We start from the raw sequence: 27,276 nt of genomic DNA on the forward strand, positions 1-27,276 counted from the left end.
AAACTAATTGAATATTTCTTTTGCATCAGGGCTGTAAAGTAAGAGACCATGTAATTGGTTTACCTAATCAAGGTGAAGATGGAGATTTGCTGCCCTGTCCATTTGCAAAGATATTGAATGATCTGCTTTTGCACAGAGATGTCATCGTAGTTCCTTTTTGTAAGGATCTAAATAGGTGAGAGAATCATGTTATTTTGTATCCTTTAATTTTAGTTTTTTGTAGGCTTTTCAGCTTTATTTTTTAAATGATTTAAGTAGGAAGCTAGAAAAGAGGCTTGCATAGCTTTCTCAGAACACAATGCTGATTTTTCTCTGAGTTGATCTGCATTAAATTAATGATTATCAGGGTTGGTGGCCCAGTCTTGCAAATGTAGCAGACCATCAGGAGCATGTAGGATTCTTGTACCTGAAGTTGAAGCATCCTATTTGCAGGAGCTGCTGGGAAGACCAGTGGTGGAAGTGTTGGCGGAGTGCATGGTACATAGTAAGCGCTTAAAAATGCCATTATTATTATTATTATTATTATTATTATTCTAAAAACAGTAGAAGCCATTTCCTCAATGCTTGTGGTGTTGGTGTGACCAGTTGCAGTGAAGGCCTCATCTATATGACAGTTGTTAGTAGATGCTTTCTTCTTCTAAAATAAAAGAAAAATACATCAGAATGAAACCCTTATATCTAGCATCTGATATTTATTTTGTTCCTTAACTCTCTTATCCTAGAAATAATTTTATCTCTGAAACAATATTTTTTCAGATAAAGAAGTGCATGTAGTGATTTTTGGAATTATTAACATATAATTTGAAACTATAATTCACATTCTAGCTCTTGTGGAATGGGAAATCATCCGTGGTTTTGTGCTTTATAAAAATATCTTTTCGTTCAAGTGACTCCGGGATTGGCCTTAGTGATGAGAAGGGTATAGATTATGACGTTCTACTAGAGCCAAATACACCCTGGGGTCCCCAAACTGGAGAACTCAATGCTGTGAGTGAATCATTTCCTTCATTTTGTTCTCTTATCTTTGTCATATCAATCTTTGGATGGGAGGTAGAACTGCCTTTTAAAAATTTCCATTTATAGTGTAAAAATGAGTTTGTAAAATGCAGTGGGGTTTTCTTTCCTAATTGGAATTGAACAACTGAGGAGTCATTCTAATGTAAAATAGTATGATTCAGAATTTTTGTCTATTTCGTTAACATTATTTGGGCAAGGTGGTTTTATCTTTTGCCCTTATCAACCTTTAAACTACCTCTGGGTGGTATTTAGTTTATGCCCATTCTTAGTATTTAAATATTGAATATCTAAATGAACATTGATCACTAATCTCTTCTGACTCCAAAAGAGTGCAGCCCCCACAGGAGGATTCCAGACCCAAATGGGCATGCTGGCAGGGAGTGTGGTAATGTGGAGTGTTGGACCAGACCTACCCCACTTTGAGTAGCATTGATAAAGTACTCTGAAATCACTCCAGGCTCTTTCTATGGGAATATATCTTTGAAATAGTTTTCCATAACAAATGAAAATATCTGGTCCAAATTGTTCTTTGGCTATCAGTAATTTTAGAAGCACAAATTACTAATTAGATTATATTAACCTGTTAACCATCTCTCTTGTCTGCAGTTCCTGTCACTGAAAAATTGGACTCTGCAGCTGGTAAGTAACAAAATGTATTTTTCTTTGTCAACTGACTTTGAAAGAGGTTTGGAATTCAGTAGGCCTCTTAATGGGAAGCAGAGTGGCCTAGTGGAAGGAATACAGGCCTGGGATTCAGTCTGTTTCTATTGTGGCTCTGCCACCTGCCTGCTGTGTAACATTGGGCAAATTACTTAACTGCTCAGTGCCTCAGTTTCCTCATCTGTAAAACAAGGATTAAATGCCAGTTCTCCCTTCTACTTAGGCTGCGAGATCTATGAAGGACAGGACTGTGTCCAAAATAATAACCTTGTAGCTATCCTAGAGCTTAGTACAGTGCTTGGCATGCAGAATTTAACAAATACAGTGCTTTGCACACAGTAAGCACTCAATAAATACGATTGAATAAAACACCATTATTATTATTATTCTTTTTCTCAGATTTGGATTTATTAAATAGCCTTTTTGGGTCATTTTTATAAATTGAGGATATTTGCTGATCTATCTCTGAGATTATTTAAATATACAGCTTATCTGTTTCCAAATTTCATGAAGGACTGAAAAGAAAGAATTAATGTAAAAAGAATTAATTCAGCCTGGCTAGTGAAATATTTTATGCCAAAACCCTTATTTTATTTTTTTAACTAAATGGGGTGAGATTTGGGAGCAGTGGTTTGGGGTCCTTAGGAAGGAGAAGAGGGGAATTACAGAACTGGATCTACTGCTTTCTCTTCAGAATTAGCAAGAATTGGAGAAGAATGACAAATGTGCAGGTAGGTGTAGAATCTAGAACCTATGTTAGCTCCATGTTCTTCCCCAGTATTGGTGAGAGGTATGGCATGTGACATACTGGAGTAGACCACAATTGGTGCTCAGCTAGTGTACATGGCCACCTGATGATTTTCAAGATTGTTTCAGTATCAGAACCCATTATTTGATGTTTTGGTGATGCCAAAAATTGGAAGGCAACTGATTTTGATTTAAGTGTAAAAATCCCATAGTCTGGTGCTAGACCCTTGAAAGTGTACATATGTTCTCATTTGGCTTTTTTTACAACCAAAAAAATTATTATCCTGGATTTTAATACCCCATAAAGTGATAAAGGATAATTATGTTTGGGAAATGGATCTTATGTTAAAAGTATTACTATATTTTTTTAAAAATCAGAAGCAACAATCGTTATTTTCTGAGGAAGAAGAGTATACTACTGGGTCTGAGGTCACTGAAGATGAAGTTGGAGATGAAGAAGAAGTGTCTAAGAAACAAGGTACAAAAACCTTAAAAAACCCATTGACCATTCATGAGACCATGAGTGGTCTCTTGAGTTCTGGCCGAGTACTAAACGTCAGTGTGGCACTTTAAAATCAAGGGATAGAGGGAACAGAAAGAAAGGGAAGGGAGGGAAGAGAAAGCCTCAGTGGTAGCGTTGCCTCTTTACATTTCAACTAGCACAAGACACTCAAGACACACACACAAACAGAAGGGATTAAATAATTTTTCTGAGAAGAGTTTCAGACTTATGTCTGTGAAAAGGGCACTTGAACCAGAAGAGATACTGTATTCCCTAGATAGCCACAACACTGCCAACCCCAAAACTCCTATCTTGCATCCTCCTTTGAATACAAATATCAATCAATCAATTGTATTTATTGAGCGCTTACTGTGTGCAGAGCACTGTACTAAGCGCTTGGGAAGTTCAAGTTGGCAACATATAGAGACAGTCCCTACCCAACAGTGGGCTCACAGTCTAAAAGAAGTCTAATGTCACCATCTCTCGCCATAGCAACAGTTCTTTCGAAGACACACTAGACTTCTTTTCTTATCCACCTGCCAGCCTAATACCAGTATTTGTCTTACTTTTATTTCTGTGAAAATTGCTCAGTGGTCAAAGAAAACTCTATAGGGAAGCATCATGGCATAGTGGATAGAGCATGGGCCAAGGTGTCAGAAGGTCATGGGTTCTAATCCCGGCTTCACCACTTGTCTTCTGTGTGGCCTTGGACAAGTCACTTCACTTCTTTGTGCCTCAGTTACCTCATCTGTGAAATGAGGATTAAGACTGTGAGCCCCTTCGGGACAGGGACTGTGTCCAACCTGATACCAGGCACATAGTAAGCGCTTAACAAGTACCATAAATTAAATTAAAGGTTGTGGAGGGGGACAGAACAAGTCTGTTGTTTATTTTGGCATTTTCATTAATTTGTTAAAAGACCAAAAATACTTATTGTACATTCATGTTTTTCATTTAGTTTTGTAATATAGCATATTCAATATACATAGAAGGAAAATTGGCCGCACTGTACTGAATTTCTTTTTTAGGTTATTCTATATTTATTTTACATATAGGGAACACAGTGGATCAATCAATCAATCGTATTTATTGAGCGCTAACTGGGTGCAGAGCACTGTACTAAGCACTTGGGAAGTACAAGTTGGCAACATATAGAGACGGTCCGTACCCAACAGTGGGCTCACAGTCTAGAAGGGGGAGACAGAGAACAAAACAAAACATATTAACAAAATGCAAGTAAAATAAATAAATAGAGTATTAAATACATACAAATATATACATATATACAGGTGCTGTGGGTGTTGTCTAGGGACAGCAATTTTTTTTATGGAGTTAATGTGATTTGTAATCATTATTATTATTACTTTTAATCTGAAAAGTTTTTTTAACATTGTATGACTCAATAGAATTTCAATTAGCAGGAAAAAAAGAAAAGCCAAAGAAACTCACCAAACAGCCAAAAAAGCAAATGTCTTCACCCTCTGTTCAAAAGAAAGAAAAAGCAATGGACAAGGTAATTCTACATTTAGTGCTATAATTTTAAAATTCAAACTCAGTCACCTTAATGACAGTTCTTGCCCTTAAACAGTTTACGGTTTAATGTATGATGACAATCTAAAACCTAATGAACTTACTGAGGAGTACCCAGAGTGAATTCCCTTCCAAAACACCGCTGATATTGTCAGATACTAGCTGGAGACGGTTTGCAGTGTTGAACTAAACTATACATAGAGTAGAAATTTGCAAAACCCCACTATCTGACCAAAAGACCCATTCTGAAGCTCCCAATCCATGGGTGGTGATAGGGTTGGGGGCTCGGCCTTCCTGTCAGATGCCACCATGCCAGCATGGCTTAGTGGAAAGATCACGGGCTTGGGAGGACTTGCATTCCTGTATCGGCTCCACCACTTGTTTCCTGTGTGACCTGGGCAAGTCAATTATGTGCCCCGGTTTCCTTATCTGTAAAATGGGAATTCAGTACCTGTCCTCCCTTCTGCTTAGATTGTAAGCCTCGTGTGGAACAGGGGCTGATTAATTTGTATCTACCCTAGCACTTTAGAACAGTGCTCGATACACAGTAAGGGCTTAGTAAATACCACAATTACAATTATTGCTAAATTTAAGGGAACTGCTAGTGTAATAATTGAGTTCTTCCTTCTTATTTGAATAGAAAACACAAAAAAACTTCCCTGTGCTGGTTCCTGGCCCCACCCCAACACTGCTCCAGTAAAATTGATAAATCTATTCGGAAAACATGGATATCTGGTCTGGCTCCGGGCCTTTGCATTTAAAACTGATGCATTCTTACTGCACATAGAGTTGTCCTCTTATTTTATATCACAGTGGAATGAAGTACAGATCATACTTTTGAAATACTAATTTCTAATGAAGTGGGTCATTGTGGTGCTGCTGGTCTTAATGTTTTTGTATTCTTCTTGTAGTCATCTTCGCGAGATGCGTCTCCATTCACGTAAGTATCACTCCATATTCTGTTTGGAGTGCTGGAAAATGTGGTAAACCAAGGGTATATATCTTTTTTTTGCTTATTTACTTTTTCACTAGTGTGAGTATGCAGAAGAATAAGTGGGACGCTTCTCGATCATTGCGATTCAACCAAGATGCTCAAAGAGAAGATGGTAAGTTATATACAAATACCGTACTACCCAGATTCATATCAGTAACAGGGAGAAGGAAATTTGGTACAGCAGAATTAAATATAACCAACTCTCAATAATCCTTTGAGGGATTGTTCACTTTAGGGATCATCAGAGCTAATTTCACATGGTAAATGAGATAACCAACTGCCTCAGATTGCAATAGCTGCGGCTCTTTCTGTCACCACTCCCCCAACCAAAGAAGTAGCTCTAGATTTGGTGTTCTAATGGACTCCCTCCTGATTTCATTATATTACTCTGTGTGTTCACACAGCAAAACACAGTGATGTCTTGTGAAACAAGAGGAAGCAACATTTTCTTCCCATAAGGTGGCCAAATGTGTCAAGTTGGCCTTGGATTACTCCTATAGATTCTTAAATTCCCATTGGCTGCAACTCTGTCTATTCCTTGTCCTACACTGTAGTTCTACAGTCTGAAATAATGGCACTTACCAGGCCTGCTCCCCCCAGTACCTCAAAGAAATACCAAAATGTCCTTTCCCTGTTACCTAGCTGAAACTCAAGACCTCGTATTGTATTTTCTGGGTTATTTTAGCCACATCACTTCCTCATTGAGAATTGACATATATTGTACCTCCTTTCAATGTGTGTGCACATCTTTAGGCCAAGAATTTCTTAAGAACAGCAGGAGAGAAGTAAGGAATCTTTGCTGTTATGGTTGACACAGTTTTCTCCTACACACTTTAAAACAGGTTAGCTTCTCATTTAAAAAAAAAAAAAGACCCACCAACCTCCCTGAAGCCACCTCTTGACATGTAATATAGTGCCGTGGAAGGAGAGTTAAATTCCTTGAAAACTAGTGAGATGCAGTAGATGTAACCAAGAATAGCACCCTGCAAAATGGGAAGTTGCTTATGGCTCACCACCTAAGTAACCTATTGTTGGGGTTATAAAGAAGTCTTTTAATTGTCTAGCATTTTTACTAAAGGAAAACAGTTCCTTGATTTAAGATCATAATTGAACTGAGTCTTATTTTGGTAGATGCTTGCTTTTTGGTTTCTTATTGAAGAATATTAGCACTGCATCATATGAGAAGCAGCGTCGTCTAGTGGAAAGAAGAGTGCTGAGAATCGGGAGACCTGAGTTTTAATTCCAGCTCTGCCACTTATCTGTTGTTTGACCTTTGGCATGTCACTTAACCTCTTTGTCTGTTTCCTCCTTTGAAAATTCAGATTAAATGCTTATTTTCTGTTCCCATTAGAAGCTGTGTCTGGTATGATTGTACTGTATCTACTCCCAAGCTTAGCACAGTACTTGGCACGTAGTAAGCACGTAACAAATACCACAATTGTTTTTTATTATTAGTTTGTGATGCTAAAGGCTTTAGAACACATTAAAATGATTTGAATTCCATTTAATTACAAATCAGTAGAGATCAATTTAAAACTAAAGTAACACTCAGGATGCTCTATACATAGAGGCTTTGTTTTCTTTCCTTAAGACACAGATTTTTTTTTTCCTTTAGAGGAATGATGAGAAGATTATAAAGCTCATAAAGCAGGCTGGAATGCAAGCAGATCCAGCTCAAAGCCAGTTTGCTTTTTACCTTGAAGTGTATGATTTCCTAGTACTTCCCTTCAAAAGGCTGCAAAGACCTTTTTTCAATCATCATCATCAGTGGTATTTATTGAGTGCTTATTTTGTGTGGAGCACCATATTAAGTACTTGGGAGAGTGCAGTACAGCAGAGTTGGTAGACACATTCCATGCATGACTATAAAACACTCATTCAGGATTGATTTCATGGTGTGTGTGGGTACACAATATTTTTGGAACATATTCTGAAACCTATGTCAGCTTAATTAGGACTTCCTACTGGCATCTAACCATCTAAGCAAGAAGTTAAAATGTTCAGACGGTACTATTTGTTATCTTCAAGATCAGCGGCGGATGTCTGAAATTACAGAACACTTAATAAAAATGAGACTGGGTGATCTGGACCAAGTCAAATCAAAGGAAGGAAAGGAAGTAAGTGCTCCCTTAATGCTAACATTTGGATGTGCTCAGTGGTTTTATTCTTTTGGATTTTCATATTTGACAATTGTATTGAGTTGGAAAGGGTATCAAGAGGTCTTCTGGTCCAGCTCCTCTAAGCACATAAATGTCATGAACCACCCAGAGCAGGTTGGTGTATATTCTTTTCTTAAAGGTGGATTAAAGATCTCTGTTAGACCAAGTCCCCTATAAGGCGGGGATTGTTTGGCCTGATTTTCTTTTATCTACCTCTTGACTGTAAGCTCACTGTGGGAAAGGAATGCATCTACCAACTCTATATTGTAATAATAATAATAGTATTTGTTAGGTGCTTACTATTTCAAAGCACTCTCCCAAGCACGTAGTACAATGCTCTGTACACAGTAAACACTTAATAAATACAATTGTTTGATCTACCCCAGTGCTTAGTAGAGTGTGTGGCCCATAGTCAGCACTTAATGAGTATCACAGTTATTATTGAATGGATACTATGCAACCTCTTGGGAAACCTCTTGATTCTTACAATGTTGTCATCCTGTCAACCAAGAAACTCTTTATGAACAGCAGAAGGTCTTTTACATACATTTAAGCCCATTTCTTCTTTATTTGGCCGTTGGTTGGCTTGATGTACTAATAAACTTCTTTCTCTTAAAACTGTTTATATATCTTATTATTCTGAGTATTACTTTAGTTTTAAATTAATTTCTATTGATTAGTAATTCAGTGTAATTCAAGTCATTTTAAGGTGTTCACATAGTGTCACATAATAATAATTACTCCTTAGACTTTCCTTATCTAGTATAAATCAGCCATATCCCTAGCCTCTCTTCAAAGGATGTATTTTTCCATTTCATAATTATTTTAGTTATTCTTCTTTTGACTCTCTCTAGTTTCTCCACTTATTTACAAGTGAACTGACCAAAATTAGGTGCAGTAGGAATCTGGCCAATAAAGAGTAAGGTGAAAGGTTTACCCTGTGATGCTTGCATATAATGTTTGTACTAATCCATCTCCATCTCATGTTGGCTTTTTAAATTAAGGCACAACAGTTCAGGTAGAGTTCCACAGATTTTTTTGTGGTATTCAATAATAATAGTGATGGTATTTTTTTAAGCGCTTACTATGTGCAAAGCACTGTTCTAAGCTCTGTGTTCTCCTTTTATCATCTTGTGTTTACAATGCTCTGCACACAGTAAGCGCTCAATAAATGCAGTTGAATGATTGAATGGTAATTGTTTTTGCCCCTAAAGGTACTCGCTTGTCCTTTTGGCATTTTGTACAGTTTGGGTAGAACTGTTTTTTTCCAATTTCTCACTAGGCAGTAGAATTTGATTCCTGACTTATAAAGTGATGGTAATGGCACCCAGTTGAATATCTGCAAATTTTATGAGCATATCTTTTACTTTTTTTCCCCAGGTAATTAATTAAAATATTGAATAGAATTTGCCCTAAAACCAATCGTAGAGGAATACTCCTCACTCCATCCCCTCAGATTGACATCAGTCCCTTGATATTTACCTTTAGAGTGTCACCCTCAAGCCTAAATGTAGGATGCACTAAGTCATTTTCTCCCACCCCACAGCACTTATGTATGTATCTTTATAGTTGATTGCTTCCTTGACCTGCAATTCATTTTAATGTCTGTTTTCCCCACCAGACTGTAAATTCCTTGAGGGAAGGAATGGTGTATACTTTACTGTACTCTTCCCAAGTGCTTAATACATTGCTCTAAAAAGAGTAAGCACTCAAATCCCATTGATTGATGGTTAAAGATTTATTTAGTTTATTCATGAGAATCTTATGTGGAGTGGAATCAATCAAAAGTTGTTTTTTTTTTAATCTCTATGACCTTTAACTCTAAGAAGTTATTTGGTGTGGCATTACTTACTCTTCAAAAAGTCTGGTTGATTGCTTCTTAATTCTTCTGCTCTTCAAGTTGGTTGTAGATTGATAAATTCTAATGTTTTTGTCAATATTCAGGACTTTTTTCTGGTCTCCCAAGAGTTCTCAAAAATTAAATTCTTAATTCAAAATTAATTCTTTGAATACCCAGGACACATAAAGTCCTCTAGACTATAAGAGCATTATGGACAGGGAAACGTGTTTGCTAATTCTGTTGTACTCTCCCAAGTGCTTAATAGAGTGTTCTGCACATAGTAAGCGCTCAATAAACACCATTGATTGACTAGAGATCCAGGTAGAATGCTTTAAAGTTGGGTCTGGGAGAGTACAGTAGGATTAGTAAACATTATCCCAACCTTTGAGGATTTTTCAGTCTTAAAGTTCACCCCTGACTCATGTTCTGATACCCCCATTATCTTCTCATTTACCTAATGCAGCTGCTCTTTCCTTTTGTGTAGCTAGCCTGTGTTGTTGCCACGTGGTTTCTTTGTGTGTATGTGGCAGAGAAACCTTTGTGTATTTTTCCTTTATTTCTAATCCCTAGTTTATTGTGTGTGGGTGTGGCATTTCAATATGTGGAGTATTTTGGTGGGATTGGAAAGAGAGGAAAATTGGAAATTTGAGTTTTAATCTCTCTTTCCATTTTGTCTCAAATGCCTGGGCTACCTTTTTAAGGCTGACTTTTATTTCTTTTGTGAGGGGTATAGTGAGGAGAGTTAGTTTTCTTCCAAGATGGCTGTTATATTTCTTAGTCTCTCTTCTTTGTGATGTTATAATGTGACTTTACTCTGTCCATTCTGTTTATACTGTTTGTATCTTTGTGAAGTTCTCCTTAAAGAGGTTTTTTTTTTATTGCTCAGGTTTCTCCTTACTTTTTTCATTACTTTCCTTTTCATGATTCTGCCTTTTACTACTTTTTCCCTTCCCACCTGCTCTTTAAATTGGTTTTCCTGGAAGATGTAGGCGTCACCCTAGGTTCTTGTTGATACCTACTTGTTCTTTTACATGATTTTCCTCATTCTTTTTTGTTTGAGACCTCTCAGGGTTTTGCCCAAACTGGGTTCCCAAGCACTCGCTTATTTCCTCAATCCAATTCGGGTCTTTCTGTCCCTATCCCAATTGTGGGTTGTCTGGACAAAAGGATCAGCTTTAGGGTGTAATGGGTATGATGATGATGGTATTTGTTAAGCGCTTACTATGTGCCAAGCACTGTCTTAAGCACTGGGGTAGACACAGGGTAAATAGGTTGTTCCACGTGGGGCTCACAGTCTTAATCCCCATTTTACAGATGAGGTTACTGAGGCACAGGGAAGTTAAGTGACTTGCCCAAAGTCACACAGCTGATAAGTGGCGGAGCCAGTATTAGAACCCACAACCTCTGACTCCCAAGCCCGAGCTCTTTCCACTAAGCCACGCTGATGATGAGTATCAGTATATGCAGTAGCTTCAGGAACCTCAGCTTCTTTCTCCGAAGTAATCAATCAATTCATCATACTCACTGAGCACTTACTGTGTGCAAAGTACTGTACTAAGCGCTTGGGAAAGAACAGTATGACAGAGTTGGTAGACAGGTTCCCTGCTCAAGATGAGCTGACAGTCTACAGTCCAAGTAACTACCTGCGAGTGTTACGGGTAATGCAGTCTAAATTACTTTTCCAAATCTGAAGTATGATATCATTCGTAGAAAGCAAATCATTTCTTTCAACCAAGTCAGAAGACTTACATGATTTTACTTCTCTGCTTTGCAGTTGGCAGGTGGCATTTATTCTAGAATCGAAGCTCAGATCAGGGCTTCTGCACAAATCAATACACGACCAAGTGGCACAGAAAAAACCACAAGGTAAACTTGTTTAGTAAATTGAACTAATTTAGAATAAGAGTATTTTTGGGATTACTTTCCACTGCAAGAAGCGTAAATAGTATTGAGTGTATAAAACACGGACAAAAAATGTATTTTCTATTATGTTAATCTGCTATTAAAAAATTTATCTTAAAAGCATTACTTAGCATCCAAGTCATCTCGTATTAATTCATTTTAAATCTTATGGAAACCACTGAATAAAAAACTGCTAATAGGAGAATAAAACTGAGAGATACTTTGTTTAGCTTGATAAGAGCTTCATCCTTTGAACTATCTGCTAATGACATTTCTTACAAATAGTATAACTGTTGTGCTTTAAAAGAGTGTAAATTCATGCCTTAATGTGTCATTAGTTTTTTCTAAGGGCATACACTCCCCGCAGCCTATTTTGCCTCCCAAAAAATTACTTAAAGTCTTTCATACTGCTTTAAAATTTTCTCAAAAATGTATTTAAAAAATTTTTAGATTGAGATAGAATTGTCCTGGAAATTATAAACATTTTTTTCCAAAGGACTAAGAAAACCCTGAAATGAAGAACTGTTCCCAAATTTACTGATTGTTTTATCCTTTTCAATCCCTTAATCTGTATTGTTGATATTAGGAAAATGGAAGAATGAACAATTAATAGTGTTCAATTTAATGACACTATTAGGTCAAATGCACATATGCCATCTGGCATTTGATAAGTAGTAGCTATCCGCCTGATCTAGAAGAATTTCCAAACTCTTATTTTTGTTTACAGGTCAAAAAGTCGTTTTGTTCAAGGACGTCCAATGTAAGACACCAGGAAAAAATGGAAAGGCAGGACACTTCTCTCATCTGAAATCCTTTTGTTCTTAAACATGTGGGGAACGCGGCCTTTTAAAGCTTTTTTTGATGACCTATTATTTATTACTACAATGACCATACTGCTATGATGAATGACAGCAAATCCAGTTAGGGCTTGTAAGAATTAAATTTTAAATACAAACTTCTTAAGTTTAATCTAATTTTTTTATTTTAGTGAATTGCTATGCCATGTAGAAAGCATTTACTTCTACATTTGCACTGTTAAAAAAAAAACAGCTAATACTTGAGAATTATTCTTATTTTGGAGTGGAAGAGACCTAAATTCTGAAACTGCTGAGACATTTTTAAATTCTTAAAAAGAACTGAAAACAACCTGGCAATATTGCCATGCATGTGAGTAAGCTAGTATTCTATTATTTCAAGTAAACAGCTGAGTATACCACTGAGTTACCTGCAGTTTATGCAACATAATTCCTTATGATAGGTTTCAGGGAATCAAAGACATAACTCCCAAGATAATATTAGTTTGAAGGTAAGGTATTGTTTGAATCTTGACTACAGAGGGTTAACTTTTACAATTTTACTGTGTGGACAGGAAGCTGTTTTTCTATCTTTTTTCTTTCCCTTTTTGAATTAAATTTCTTTCCATTTTTTTTGGTCTGGGCCGAGAATGCTCTATGAACTGCTTCCTCCTGAGCTGCTACATCATATTGCATTTGCTGACCTATCCCTAGTCTCTCAACAATTTAAAAAGTTTCATTAGAGACATCCAAAGCATAGCAGTTCAGAGCCTGGATTCCATATGTTATCTTTTTTCTGCAGTCAGCGGAGTTATCTTTTAAAGTAGAATTGGCTGCATTGGGACTCTCTAGAGAGGAAGATTGTTGAATTATTTTAGTGTCTAGTCTTTCGGTACTGAAATAAAATACAGTTTGGGGGAGAAAATAGTACATCTTCAAGAGAAGTTGCAATAAAATTGTACCCTTTAGATCATGTTCTAATTTTCTAGCCAGATGGAAAGAATGCTCAGGGAAATTTTATTCCAAACTGTAGTGTATAATCGTGTGTTTGGAAATTACTTTTACACAGATCTCTGACAGACCTCCTCCTTAAAATGCACTCTCTGTATATTTCAGGCTTTTGTTTACCTTGTAATTAAAGTTCTTTAAATTATTTAAATTATGAAGTTGTCTTAAATGTGTGGGAGTGACAGATTTTAATTGAAAGGCTAAATTGTTATCATTTATTTTAAATATGTGGAGTGTCTTTTTGTTGTGTGAAGGGTTGTGCAGCAGTGTTTTGTTTTTTTGTTTGGAAGAATATGACTTTACCATAGCCTAATGATTTTTGTTTGGAAAAGTTTTCATTTTCATATTTTTTAAAATGGTTTTATATTTTTAAGTGGATCATAGAGAAGAAAGTGGTCTGTGATTCACTCTTTAGTCTGTTATTACTAGAAAGTTTTGTAGTTACAAATTGCCTGGTAAGGGATGTTTGGATTTGTATACTTTGTTGAGCAAGTCCCAACTTTAAAATAAAATATCTTTTGTTTTAACTGAATTTGCTGCTATAGAAAAAGTGAATTGCTTCTCCCCTGGAGGGATTTGGACCACTGATATTTATGTGCTTAAACCATTCTTACACAGTAAGGTATTTCAGAATTTGATGTGCATTTTTTTGTTAATGTTTATTTGTAATGTATAAATCCGATTTATGTTTTATTCTGTATCAGTAGCATTCCCTCTGCCAAAACATGAAATTTATCTGTATTAAGTTCATGTTTGTTGAACTGAAATAAACATCAAAGATGAAAGTGCTCTCGGAACTCAATATGTAATTTTTAAATCCTCGAACTGAATGTTTCTTCACCACCCTTATATCAAGTCGAGAAGAAGTATGTCCTGGAATTGAAAGGATGTACACTAGGTTATAGAGTTCAATTTTCATTAATTAAGGGTATTTATTGAGCATCTGTGTTCAGAGCACACTAAGCGGTGAGATATTTAATATTTTAATCCAGGTTGAAGCAGTTGCAGTTGCATTTAACACAATCCTAATGAAGTAAATAGGGTTGCAGGATAATAATGGGGCATCTTGTTAATAAATTTGAGTATTGTTAGATGTCCTTTTACTGTTTCCACTCGTGTACTACCCTCTTTTCTAATCTCCCAGTAGCCTTGAGGCAGATCTGACCCTTCTTTGGGTATATTTCAAGATCATTCCATTCCCCTAGGCATGTGCTAATAATAGTCATTGGGAACTGCTTACATCAGTGTGGGCTGAGCCAATCAATCAGTGGTTTTTAGTGTGGTTTTAGTGTGTTTTTCCTGCACCACACTCCAAACTCACTCTGTCTCTCCCCTCCCCTTTCCTCTCCCAGTGACATCACACCAACAGTCTGTATCCAGCAGCTTGGCCAATTCTATCTGGACTGTCTAAGGATAGCTGGCATAAAATGACAAGATCTCATCCCAAACACCGAAAACCTGCAGTGTTATGGGATCACAGACTCAGTGATGATTATCAAAGTTTAGCTGTGATTTTGCAGTCATCTGGCTTGGAAGAAGGATTGAAAGGATGCCCAAAAGTATCTTTAATGGCAGGTTTGACACAGGAGCCATGTTCCAGAATGTAAGGTACAAGGTGTTTCCTCCTCTAGACTGTAAGCTCCTTATGGGCAGAGAACGTGTCTATCAACCCTGTTGTATTATGCTTTCCTAAGTGCTTAGTACAGTGCTCGACACACAATAAGCACTCAATAAATGCCATTGTTAAATTAATGTTCCCAAGACCAGTCAAAGCATATTCCCATTGATACCAATGCTTAGGAATTTGCAGCCCAAGATGCATCCTCCTGGATTCAGGTCTGCCTTCTAAATCTTTTGAAGATGAATGCTATGGCAGTGGAAAAACGTTCTAGACGAAAAGCAGCTTTAGGCATTGCACGACAACCATGGTTAGCCTTGAAATGCACCATCTGCTGCCGGCCTCGTGGTTCATGCCTCGGCCGCTACACACATCTCACAAGACATCGGAAGGGTATTCGATAGGAAACAGCTGCCCTTTCCGATTGGAAATTCCATCGTCAAGTGTACAGGTAGACCAGTGCTGTTTAGGTTGACCATCGTACTTAAGCAAATATATTTTTGATAGTGATAACTATTAATAGTCTGAGGTGCAAATGAAATGAATACTTCCTAAACATGTTATTTTAAAAATGAAATTCTAGGCTTTAATGCTGGAGAGGTGCCAGCGGATGGTAAAATTGAACCCCTAGCAGGTAATGTAACATTTCTGATTCCACATTCAAGAAAGTGTTGAAATTTCAACACTTTCTCACCTTGTGATTTCTGTGACTAACCTCGTAACATTGTGCTTGATAATCTGATAATCATTTTATGGCATTAGGAAATGAAATCTTTAGCTTACACCATAAATTTCAGAATGGAATTGGAAGTGAGGAGTCAGCTAAATGTGGGAAATTTAATGTTCCGTCACTAGGTGGCGTTAAATAGGTAACAATCCCACTTTCTGAGATGATGTTCATTAATTCAATCGTATTTATTGAGTGCTTGCTTGCCTGGTGATCAAGAATGAATAAATTAAAGTGGTTTAGGAGAAAAATAGATTGCAAGGAAAGGCACTAGTAGGAAAAGAAAAAACTGTTTTTTAAGAAAATCATAACTTGGTTGAGTGAAGCAGTGTGGCCCAGTGGAAAGAGCATGGGCTTCGGAGTCAGAGGTCGTGGGTTCTAATCCCGCCTCTGACACTTGTCAGCTGTGTGACTTTGGGCAAGTAAGCACTTAACAAGTACCGTAATTATAATAATGACGATGATGATATTTAAGTGCTTACTATAATAATAATAATGATGATGATGATGATGATGATGGCATTTGGTTTTTTTTGGCATTTATCAAGCACTGTTCTAAGTTAAGTACTTACTTTGTGCAAAGCACTATTCTAAGCACTGGGGTGGATACAAGGTGATCAGGTTTTCCCACGTGGGGCTCAGTCTTCAACCCCATTTTACAGATGAGGGAACTGAGGCACAGAGAAGTGAAGTGATTTACCCAAGGTCACACAGTTGACAAACAGCGGAACCCGGATTTGAACCCATGACCTCTGACTCCCAAGCCCGTGCTCTTTCCACTGAGCCACACTGCTTCTCTAAAGGCCCGGTTCTAAGCTCTGGGATTGATATAATATAATCAGATTGGACACAGTCCCGGTCCCATATAGGGCTCACAGTCTTAATCCCCATTTTACAGGTGAGGTAACTGAGGTGCAGAGAAGTTGTGATTTACCCAAGGTCACTCAGCAAACAAGTGGCGGAGCAGGGATTACAACTCCCAGGCCTATGCAGTTGAGGCAGGAGAAAAAAGAGGAAATATAGGAAGAAAAGAAAACTTAAGTGGGCACTTGAGACTGTTTCTCTAAATTCCATTGTATTCTCCCAAGTGCTACATATAATAGGAACTCAGTGAATTAAGCCTTTCTTTTCCTCCTTGGGATGAGTTTGTTTCAAAGAAGAAACTCCTTATTCCTGTGTGAGCATCTCTCAGCAATCATTATTATGTTCTGAACCTTCTCCTCTCTGTCCCTCACCCCCCTGCTGCTCATAACTATGTTCACAATTACATGGTTCAAAAAATAATATTTACTCAAGAGTTTGGGTGAGGCGATTATGTGAATAAATGTAGTAATACATTTTTGATGATAATCTGGAATATGTGTAAAAAAACCCCAAATAATTATTACAGTGAATTATAATGGGAATCCAACCACACAACTTCAACAATATACAACAATATAATTTCCCCAAAACAAGCTTGTACTAAATTCTTTTTAATATACTGCAACAACTGCTCCAATATTCATGTTGATCTTAAAAATTGTGATGTCTATGCGAGCTAGCTATGAGAGGTGTAAAAAAGTGGTCATGTATTCTATAACCTGAATCAAAGATAAGCAAATCACAGAGAAATGATGTCATGCAGAGCAGAAATGTCCTTCCTTATTCCATTATTCACTTAACTGATGAGATGTCATTTATATAATACACAACATTCCTAGGCCTTAAATCTAGATAATCCTAAATATCTGGTTATGATGCCTGCAATTACTGTATGATCATTTAACACTGCCAAACAAAAGTAGCTGCCCACCATTTACATTTTATAATTCTGAGGCAGTTTAAAGCAAGTTTAGATATTTGAAATCTTCAAGAACTTATACACTGTTTTGCTAATCTTAAATTAATATTACCCTTCCAGTGAAAATTTACTCAATCCTAACACTTTTTAAAGATGGATGTTTTCTCCCACATGATTAAATTAAACAAATCTACTTGTAATTTGTGCAAAACAGCAAGGAGGATTAATATATCTTGCTTTTTTTTCTTTCAAGTCATATGTTCATGAAATAAAAAAAAGAATGGTATGGTGATGTAGTAATTCAGGTGAACTAGGTGAGAGGTTAGGCTTTATATTCTTAATTGGGTAACCAGTTAAACAAATATTTACTCATTGCCTATTCTACCTCAGAAAGAATTTAGGGTTACCATAGAGAAGCAGCGTGGCTTAGTGGAAAGAGCATGGGCTTTGGAGTCAGTGGTCATGGGTTCAAATCCCGGCTCGGCCAATTGTCAGCCGTGTGACTTTGGGCAAGTCACCTAACTTCTCTGTGCCTCTAGTTTCCACAAATTTTTCCTGGATGTATAATTCACATCAGGGGTTTGTGTATGAGTTGTTTGTAGGTGCATGCCATTGGAACTGTATACTCACCCTCAATGACCCAAGCCAGAGTAGAAAATGAAATCCTCAGGTAATGCAGAAACAGCATATTAATCAATAAACACCTCCCTTCCTCCCAAAAAAACATTTACCAGAGCTGCTAACAAGAACAAAGATTGACTATATCCATTTCTCTCTCCTTTTCTTTCCCTTGCCTACCCTCCTGTGAAGGTATCAATAAGCACTCCCCAAAATGTTTATTTATTTATTTATTTATGTATTTTAATGTCTGTTTCCCTGTCTAGACTGTGTGCTCATTGTGGGCAGGAAATATGTCTGTTGTTTGTTGTTGTACTCTCCCAAGTGCTTATAACAGATCTTTGCTCAGAGTAAGCATTCAGTAAATATGATTGAGTGAAAGAATGAATAAATGAATGAATGAAAATGTAGGCAGTGGAAAGGAAAAAAAGAAGTCTAACCATCCACAAAGAGAATGAGTCTGAATAATTGAAAGTTGCTGTATTGTACTTCATTCTTACCAAAATCCAGATTCTGTATCCGTATTTGTTATCTGTATGTATCTATAATTTATTTATATTAATGTGTGTTTCCCCCTCTAGGCTGTAAGCTTGTTGTGGGCAGGGAACATGTTTACTAACTCTGCTATTGTACAATCCCAAGTGTTTAATGCAGTACTCTGCAGATAGTAAGTGCTCAATAAATACGATGGGTTGATTAATTGACCAATGTTGTATTGTTTAATATTTATGGAAAGCCAGTGATGTTCTGGGTTAATGCGCAGGACACAGAATTAGTTGATATCTTTGTCTTATGAAAGCATCTGAGATCCTGCCTCTAGATGTAATTATTATTTCCTTCTTTTTCTTCCTAGTAACCACAACAGTAGATTGTAACAAATCATATTCAAACACTTTAGAATTACCGGAACTTGAAGAGGAATACACAGGTAATCCATTTCTGTTAAAGCCTCCAAATCTAATAAGAAATTTAAAGGAACTGGTCCTCATGGAATTTAAATTGTGAAGATTTAGTCTTCAATGCACTGATTTATGTTCCTCCTCAGAAATACATCCTAATTCTTATCAGGTGTTTGCTTCAGTTTGGAACTCAGTCTTTCTTTCCTCTTTCCTGAAAGAGAACTTGGTCTTTGGTTCATCCACTGAACAGGAGCTGTCCAGAGCTAGGGGAGGGGATTGGGTATTTAAACCAGATTCATAATGAAGTAAGCTACATTAATGTATGTTTAAATTAGATGATTGGCTCTTTGTGCATCAGCTACTCAAAGGTTTCATTTTTTTCTGCTCTTCCACACAAAAAGGTTTTCCATCCCTGACGACCTTACTTGACTAATGTCAAATACAAGATATGGTTCCACCAAAGTATGCCAGGGCTCAATTTCCCTAGGAAGTGGATGGCCCTGAAGTCCAGAGCCTGCAATTCCCACTCCTCTACTCTCAGCTTTGGCCCAGGAAGATTTTTTCCAGCTTCTCTGCCTGTTCATACAGCTTCAGACTCCAGGGCCTATTTGATTTTTGCTTCTGTGGAGACTCCAGGTTTTGATACTCTTCCTGCCTGATAATTCATTCGCAGACATTTCCTAAGATTGGCCATCTTGGTCATGTCTAGTTTGGGATTCCCAAAATATGATCATGATTCTCGAGATTTCTTGCCTGGGATTAGAATTCCAGGCACATAAGTGGAATGCACTGCATTTCTTTCTTACCAGCTACTCTTTTTAATCCAATTCAGTTTTAACTTTAGTCAGTGGATGGGTATTTTAAGTTTAATGGGAAACAGAGGAACATCTATTAAATAGTGACCATCTTAAAATGTACTGACTTTTTAATGTTTAAAATAAGTTTTACATTGTCCTAAAAGTGCAACTTGCACTAATGCCATTGTCATGAACACATACTAGGATGCTATATTAGTCATGAGACTCTAGTTAAATTTGATGATTTTTTCATCAAATCATCTCTAGGAGGCCCTCTCTAATTAATTTCTAATTTCTAATTTCTACGTTTTACTCAGGATGATTATTCTGCCACTGAGAATATGGTTAATCCTGTAGCTTCCGACGTCATAACCGTGGAAGCCATAGATGGGGATGAGGTAAGTGCCCACCTAAGCTGCTATAGCTTCTACCTGTATTCTGCAGAATCTCACAGAAGAGTTGGTCAGATCCAAGTACCTGTGTTCTTTATGGTATTTCTTCAGTGCTTACTACGTGCCAGGCACTGTGCTACATGATGTGATACAGGGTAATCAGGTTGGACACAGTCCATCTCCCACATGGGGCTCACAGTCTTAATTTCCATTTTACAGATGAGGCAACTGAGACACAGAGAAGTGAACTGACTTGCCCAAGTGGTAGACCCAGACCTGTCCTCTGTTCCACAAGTCCACGCTGCTTCCGAGCTATTTGATTTTGTCCAAGAATAAGTGGTGGCCTGGAGTAATAATCTTCATCTGTATCTATTTTATGTATAGTAATCCAACATATTCGAAGAAGATGTCACTAACAGTTAAGTTCACTGTGCCTGAAAAGATAAATGCAGGACCTACAGTCCTACGTAGTTCACACACAAAGACTGGTACTGGTACTGAGAAGTAGCGTGGCTCAGTGGAAAGAGCCCGGGCTTTGGAGTCAGAGGTCATGGGTTCAAATCCCGGCTCTGCCAATTGTCAGCTGTGTGACTTCGGGCAAGTCACTTAACTTCTCTGGGCCTCAGTTACCTCATCTGTAAAATGGGGATGAAGGCTATGAGCCCCCCGTGGGACAACCTGATCACCTTGTAGCCTCCCCAGTGCTTAGAACAGTGCTTTGCACATAGTAAGCGCTTAACAAATACCATCATTATTTATTATTTATTATTGTGCTGTCTTATTTGCTGTTTCACAGTGCTTACGACTGTTTTTGCTTTTGCCTCCTTGTTTCATAGTCCTTACAGAGAATCTGTAAGTATCTATAATCCTTCCTTGATTGCAGTGTACTATGTTGATGTATCTGCAGCAATCACCTTTAATATATTTACTTGTATTTATTTTACTCTTTGTCAGAAGATTATTTAAAAAAAATTCCTTTGCCTTTCTGGTTACAGGATGTAGCACAACCAATTGTTGGTACAAACGTGTCGAAGTGGCAGTTGAGAGAGTATTAGAAATTAATTAGAGAGGGCCTCCTAGAGGTGAAGTAATTTCAGATGGGCTTTGAAGATGGGGAGAACTGCCATCTGACTGATTTGAATTGGGAGGGAGTTTCAGGCAGGTGAGGAAAATCATCAACAATGTCATAAAATAATTCATTTGTCAAAAAACTCAATCTTTGAGAAAATCCTGAATCAGGCTCCCTTCATCCAAATTGGCGGGGAGGGATCCATCTTTGCGTTTCTAATTTACAAAAGAAATCCCTTTCAGCTCTTGAACTCTGTGATTCTTTCATTCCGTGCGGCCATCCATGGGCTCCCCAAGAGGCCTGACTCTCCTTTTGTGATTTCAGACATTTTTCTTTTGAAATGTTTCCTGGGACAAGCTAGACTGTGATGCTGTTGCAGCACATAGCTCTCATCTCTCTGAACCCAGAAGAGCCGTAGGTTGACTAGAAGACTTTAGTCTACCTGAGCACTGCATAGCAAAACTCCTGTTAAGTACTGAGAAGGTGATATTTTGAAAACACAGAAAGAACACAGCTGGGAGAGAACTGACTCCATAAAATGTGACCTTGAATTGTGCTTCATTGAAGGGGGACAATGCCGTGGTAGAGTATTCTCTACTCCCTGATGTTACAATCAGCCAGAATTTCCTCATTGAGAATCCAAATGAAGGGAGAATCCTAGTCATTGGAAAACTGTCGGTGTATGGAGAGATCCTTTTGATGGTGATGGCCAAAGATAGAGGTTCCCCTCCATTAAATGAGACTGCCGAGATCACATTGAACGTGACGGACAACCGTCCATTTGCCCCCCAGTTTGATCAGAATGAAATGAGGTGAGATCATCTGGTGCAATTTGGTGAATTTGCTTTGTTTTCTCTTTTGCTGAAACCCTTTGAACTCTGTGGGATAGTTAAGAGCTGAAGGATCGCTCCTGATTATTTCCCAGGACAAAAGTTGATCAACTAAGATGTAGAGTTAGAAAATTCAGTGGACAAAGAATTATTTCAGCTTTGGAAACCTGGCACAATTTTTGGTGAATGCAAGCTCTGTTTGCTAACCTGACCAACTGAAAATCACATTTATCGCCTTTGTCTCCACATTTAGCATGAATGTGACAGAAAATACAGGAGTTGGATATGTAGTTCACACTTTTGTGGTGGCCGAAACGTCGGGGAAACAAATTGATTACAAAATTGTAGCTGGCAATGAACTTGGTGAGTGGCACTTTGTTTTACGTACTTTAAATGGAGAAGGAAAAACACAATGGTAAGCTGCCTCTCTTGCTTGTTGCCAAGGTTTGTGGCTTTTTGAATAAAGAATCAGGATCATCAGGAATCAAATGATATGCTGGGTTTATTAACATTATTCACTAGATTATTATTTTATCAACCTTTCAAGTGTTCTGAAAAAAGCAAAGAAATAAACCACCAATAAGGTCCCTTGGAATTGTTAGCTCTTCTCAGGCCAGGACCAATGTCAGACTACTGATGGATACCCCTAGGCATTCTGTTGGGGTTCATCATAGAATAGAATAATAAACCCTCTCCTGTGTGATTTTGGTAACAGCTCTGGAGGGCTAAGGTGGAGGGGAATACTTGTTAGAGAAAAAAATTAACTTTTAGTGATCTAGTGCCCTTAAGCACTCTGGAAAAGATGCCCAGCAAGAACTTAGAGAGCAGTGATGAGGAAATTCATGATAAATCTGGCTAATGTATTTTATTGTGTTCTTTCAGGACATTTTAATTTGGATGGGAAAAGCGGGCAGCTAAAAACGACAGTCAATTTAGACTACAAGGAGACTCCTAAATATTCCATTGTTGTTAAGGCGACTGAAAGGTCTTGTCCCACCTCAGAAGTCCAGAAGTCAGGTACGTTTTTTCCACTCTTTTCCTTCCACTTACTTTTCTGGGAGAGCAAACTCAGAAATGTACAACTGGTGAGCACTATTCAGCTGATGCAAGGCTCAAAACCACTCGATGACAAGGTATCAAAAATCAATACATTTCTTCAAGCCTTGAAGGACATCCTGAAGTGAGAGGAAGAAGCAACAAAGGTGACCGAGTAAGAGCGGTTAGAGAGGGAGAGGTAGGAGGAAAACCAGGATAAATGTCGCCTAGGATGGGGAATCAGAGAACCTGGGCTTGAGTCCCAGCTCTGCTCTGGCCTTGGACAAGTCACTTTACCTCTCTGCACCTCAGTTTCCATCTTAAAGGTGGATAAAATAGATTGTGAGGCATTTGCAGGACAGGGACTATGTCTGAATCCATAACCTTTTATCTTAGGTAGATATATCATATATAAGATTATGGATTCAGACATAGTCCCCGTCCCGCAAATGCAGGGAAGCAGCGTGGTCTTGTGGGAAGATCACGAGCCAGGGTGTCAGAGGATGTGGGTTCTAATTCCGACTCTGCCCCATGTCTGCTGTATGACCTTGGGCAAGTCACTTCATTCATTCAATCGTATTTATTGAGTCTTATAGACTGTGAGCCCACTGTTGGGTAGGGGCCGTCTCTATGTGTTGCCCACTTGTACTTCCCAAGCGCTTACTACAGTGCTCTGCATACAGTAAGCGCTCAATAAATACGATTGATTGAGTGAGTGAGTGCTTACTGTGTTCAGAGCACTGTACTAAGCGCTTGTACTTCTCTGTGCCTGAGTTACCTCATCTGTAAAATGGGGATTAATTCATTCAATCAGCCGTATTTATTGAGCGTTTATTGTGTACAGAGCACAATACTAAGCGCTTAGGAGAGTACACTATAACAATAAACAGACACATTCCCTGCCCACAACGAGTTTACAGTCTAGAGGAGATTAAGACTGGGAGCCCACTGCGGGACATGGACTATGTCCAACCTAATTACCTTGAATATAACCCAGAGCTTAGAGAAGTGCTTGCCTCATGGTAAGCCCTTAACAAATACCACAATTATTATTATTATTAGTGGTGATACTGATGCTTATGGGTTTTTACTGTGCCCTATAGGCTTGAGGAATGCCTCTCCCCATTCATGTCGTTGCTTCTGTTCTCAACCGTATTTTATTTTCCTCCCATTTGTCTCATTTCACTCTGTCTTTAATCTACATTTAGTATGTTTTGGAATGCCTGCCCTCCAAATCTGCTTTCTTCTGGTATTTTTAAGGTTTTTTTCCATCTATTAGTTGGAAACATTTAAGCAGTGAACCAATGTTAGCAAAAGCACATACCCAACAGTACAATGCAGCTTTACGAGAATGACTGTGAATAGAATCGTTTCGTTGTTCTCATGTTTCATAAAGGTCTCTTTGATAAAAATGTGGCACGGCTAAAAGTTTGGGTTAAAGATGTAAATGAAGCCCCATCATTTTTGAACAGATACTACTCCGCTAGAGTCCCAAGCTCCGTTCTCTGCAGATTCCCAGTAATTCAATGCAGTAGATTTCTGTTCTTTGTGTACGATGATTATTCAGGAGCTGATTATCCAGGCTGCAGGTTTGGCTGAGGTCTACAAAGGGTGCGTGAGGTTTGGGGGAAGGGGAAGAGAGGGGAATGAGTAGCTGTATGGGAGCAGGGATTCTGCTGCTTCCACAGTGTCCCCCAGAACCCTGCATCACTGACACTGAAGCAGCAATCACTAATCAGCTGTATTTATTGAGTGCTTACTGTGTGCAGAGCACTGTACTAAGGGCTTGGAGACTAAAGTATAACAGAGTTGGTAGGCACGTTCCCTACAGCAAGCTTACGGTCTAGAGGGAGGTACAGACATGGATATAAGTAAATAAATTACAGATATATACAGAAGTGCTGTGAGGCTGAGGGAGGGGGGAATAAAGGGTGCAAATCCAAATGCAAAGGCAACACAGGAGAGAGTGGGAAAAGAAGAAATGGCAGCACAGCTCCGTTCTCCCAGCACCACCTCATTTTCAGAGCCCAGCAGCCCAAGAAGGCTTCCTCCAAACACTGGCCTAGTGAACCGGGAGAATGGGGAGATCAGAGCGGAGGGATGCGCCCACTCTCTGCCTCTTCTGGGGGTGTGAAAACCAGTGCTTAGAACAGTGCTTGGCACATAGTAAGTGCTTAACAAATACCATCATTATTAGTAGTAGTAGTAACCACCGGTGGTGGGAAGAGGGAATATTGCAAATGAAGCATCTTTGGGAATTCATTTTAAGCCACTGCCGTCAATCTGCCCAGACTTTCATATCACCAAGGCATAATTCAAACCCATTTCCCCAAGAAGGTGAGCCAGCCGCCACTGGCAGGAAAGCATACTCAAAGATAATGATCTTCCCCGAGACTTGATTTTGTTTCCCAGGCCACAGATCCAGATTTAAGGGTCAACGGATCACTGTGCTACAAACTGGATGATCTCACTACCACGTTTGACATAGATGAAAATTCAGGGCAGATTTTTGTGGTATCAGCGGGAAGTAAGAAGGGAACGCTTTCCCTGACAGCTGAGGCGACAGACCAGCAAGGTCGAGGACTCACAGCATGAACCACTGTGGGTGTAAGGAGGAGATTTTGACCATTTTTTGGTATTTCCAGGCAGACAATATTACTCTGTGCATTATTCTGTCCAACATATGAACCATTTCCAACCTTAGTTTTCCTTTGTTATTTTCTGTGGGGTGGAAATGGTGGAATACATTTTAGACAAGCTTCAGTTTGTGAGTTGGTCAGGTTATGATGAAAAACTTGTATTGTTGAGAATTCCAGAAATAGGAGGGACACACGGAATGAATGTTTATTCTGAAAGTACAATGCAGACTGCCCATGTTCAAATTTCAGTTAAAATGTTATGTAGCAACTTGATTAAGGTGCACAAAGAGAATCCTGATTTCCTTTTGAGTGTAGGGCATCTGAGTAACCTGTTTTTTGGTCCACTATGAAAATAATAATTTTATTTTTCCTCCAAAATGTATTTTGTATGAATCAATCAGTGGTATTAAATCCTTTCTATGTGTAGAGCATTGTACTATGTGCTTGGGGAAAGTACAAGACAGTGGAATTGATAGGCACGCTCCGTGCCGACAAGGAGTTTACAGTCCAGAGGGGGAGACAAGACATTAAAATAAACTACAGCTAGGGGAAATGCAAGTCACTTAGCTTCGCTGTGCCTCAGTTGTCTCATCTGTAAAATGGGGGTAAGAGAGTGAGCCCCATGTAGAACAGGGACTGTATCCAACCTAACTCGTACCTACCATAGTGCTTAGAACAGTGCTCCGCACATAGTAAGCGCTTAACAAATACCATAGTTATTATTAATATTATCATTTTCTGTAATGACTTAGTGTATGTACATTGATCTGGCCTACTAGTTTTTCTCTGTCTTGTGTCAGGGTTCTAGAGGAAAACCTCACGTGGACCTTGTACATCATTGACTTGTACTCAGTTGCCAGAGAAAGAAGAACCAGGAGTGGTGATGGGATGACATGTATGAAGATCATTGCGGTCGAGCAGAAATCCCAAGTAGTGCCATCGGGGGAAGTGGAAAGGTGAGCGTATGATCAGCCGTTGGGCTCCCAGCATCTCCGAGAGCACATGGGGTCCCATGGCAGCTCAGATCTCGAGGCATCCAAACAAAGAGACCTTTTTGTGTGCAACTGTAAACTGTAAACTCTTTCATTCATTTTCACTGACACAACCCGGATGTATCAACTGGGGCTCTGCCTGCAGTGCGTGGGTGTATTTGTGGAAGGGTATTTTGGAGTAGAAAAATGTTGTGCCCTGGTCTAAGTCTCACGGGATAACGAAACATTAACGCCTATCCTAATGTTTGCAAGGATTTCACTGGCTTTTTCTCCCTTCTGCCCTCATCTGCTTCCCTGCCAGTGCCCCAGATTCTAAGACTAATGACAGGGGAAAGAGAAGGACTGCAGAGCTGCCAGGATCCTATGATGGTTGTTCTTATTGGGCAGATTCCCAGCCCATCAGGAGACTCCTGAGTGAATATAATCTCTTAGGACTGTGTCCTGCTTGAGGACCACAACCTCAAGATTGTCCTCCTATCTATGTAGACGAAAAGTCATATTAATTTTCTGAGCCATATTTTGTTAATCCCACTGAGGCCTAGACCACCTCCATCACACTTTTGCAACCTACCATTTGGTTTGCCCTATTTGCAGATATGGCATAGTGGTGGTTCCAGCAAGGAACAATAATGAGTTAAAACATATTGACAATCTAAATTCTTGTTATCCTGTCACCCCGTTACTTTAGTCTTGACCTAGACTTTCATTTAGGGCTTGGGAGCTG

At 38.6% G+C, this 27,276-nt stretch overlaps 1 protein-coding gene across 10 annotated transcripts in view; it reads left to right on the forward strand.

Annotated features, from left to right (window-relative positions):
• Window positions 1-22,500, forward strand: part of KIAA1841 (KIAA1841 ortholog) — a 47,912-nt gene extending 25,412 nt beyond the window's left edge. For 2 of the 10 annotated variants that reach the window (XM_038751148.1, XM_038751147.1), the window contains 16 exons: window positions 30-175; window positions 433-477; window positions 888-987; window positions 1,624-1,656; window positions 2,803-2,902; window positions 4,345-4,439; window positions 5,368-5,396; window positions 5,489-5,562; window positions 7,479-7,567; window positions 11,224-11,315; window positions 12,079-13,775; window positions 14,506-14,761; window positions 15,355-15,405; window positions 18,753-18,827; window positions 19,913-19,993; window positions 22,140-22,500. In XM_038751148.1, the coding sequence (XP_038607076.1) occupies window positions 30-175; window positions 433-477; window positions 888-987; window positions 1,624-1,656; window positions 2,803-2,902; window positions 4,345-4,439; window positions 5,368-5,396; window positions 5,489-5,562; window positions 7,479-7,567; window positions 11,224-11,315; window positions 12,079-12,115 (840 nt within the window). In that variant the 3' untranslated portion in view covers window positions 12,116-13,775; window positions 14,506-14,761; window positions 15,355-15,405; ... (1 more) ...; window positions 19,913-19,993; window positions 22,140-22,500. Of the gene's footprint in view, window positions 1-29; window positions 176-432; window positions 478-887; window positions 988-1,623; window positions 1,657-2,802; window positions 2,903-4,344; window positions 4,440-5,367; window positions 5,397-5,488; window positions 5,563-7,478; window positions 7,568-11,223; window positions 11,316-12,078; window positions 13,939-14,505; window positions 14,762-15,354; window positions 15,406-18,752; window positions 18,828-19,912; window positions 19,994-20,982; window positions 21,839-22,139 lie in introns of those variants that run through there. The other 8 variants (XM_038751142.1, XM_038751144.1, XM_038751146.1 and 5 more) reach the window with 8 other exon arrangements.
• Window positions 22,501-27,276: the final 4,776 nt, after the last annotated feature.

The sequence above is a fragment of the Tachyglossus aculeatus genome, chromosome 9, assembly GCF_015852505.1.
Source record: "Tachyglossus aculeatus isolate mTacAcu1 chromosome 9, mTacAcu1.pri, whole genome shotgun sequence".
In the NCBI taxonomy this organism is placed as follows: domain Eukaryota; kingdom Metazoa; phylum Chordata; class Mammalia; order Monotremata; family Tachyglossidae; genus Tachyglossus; species Tachyglossus aculeatus.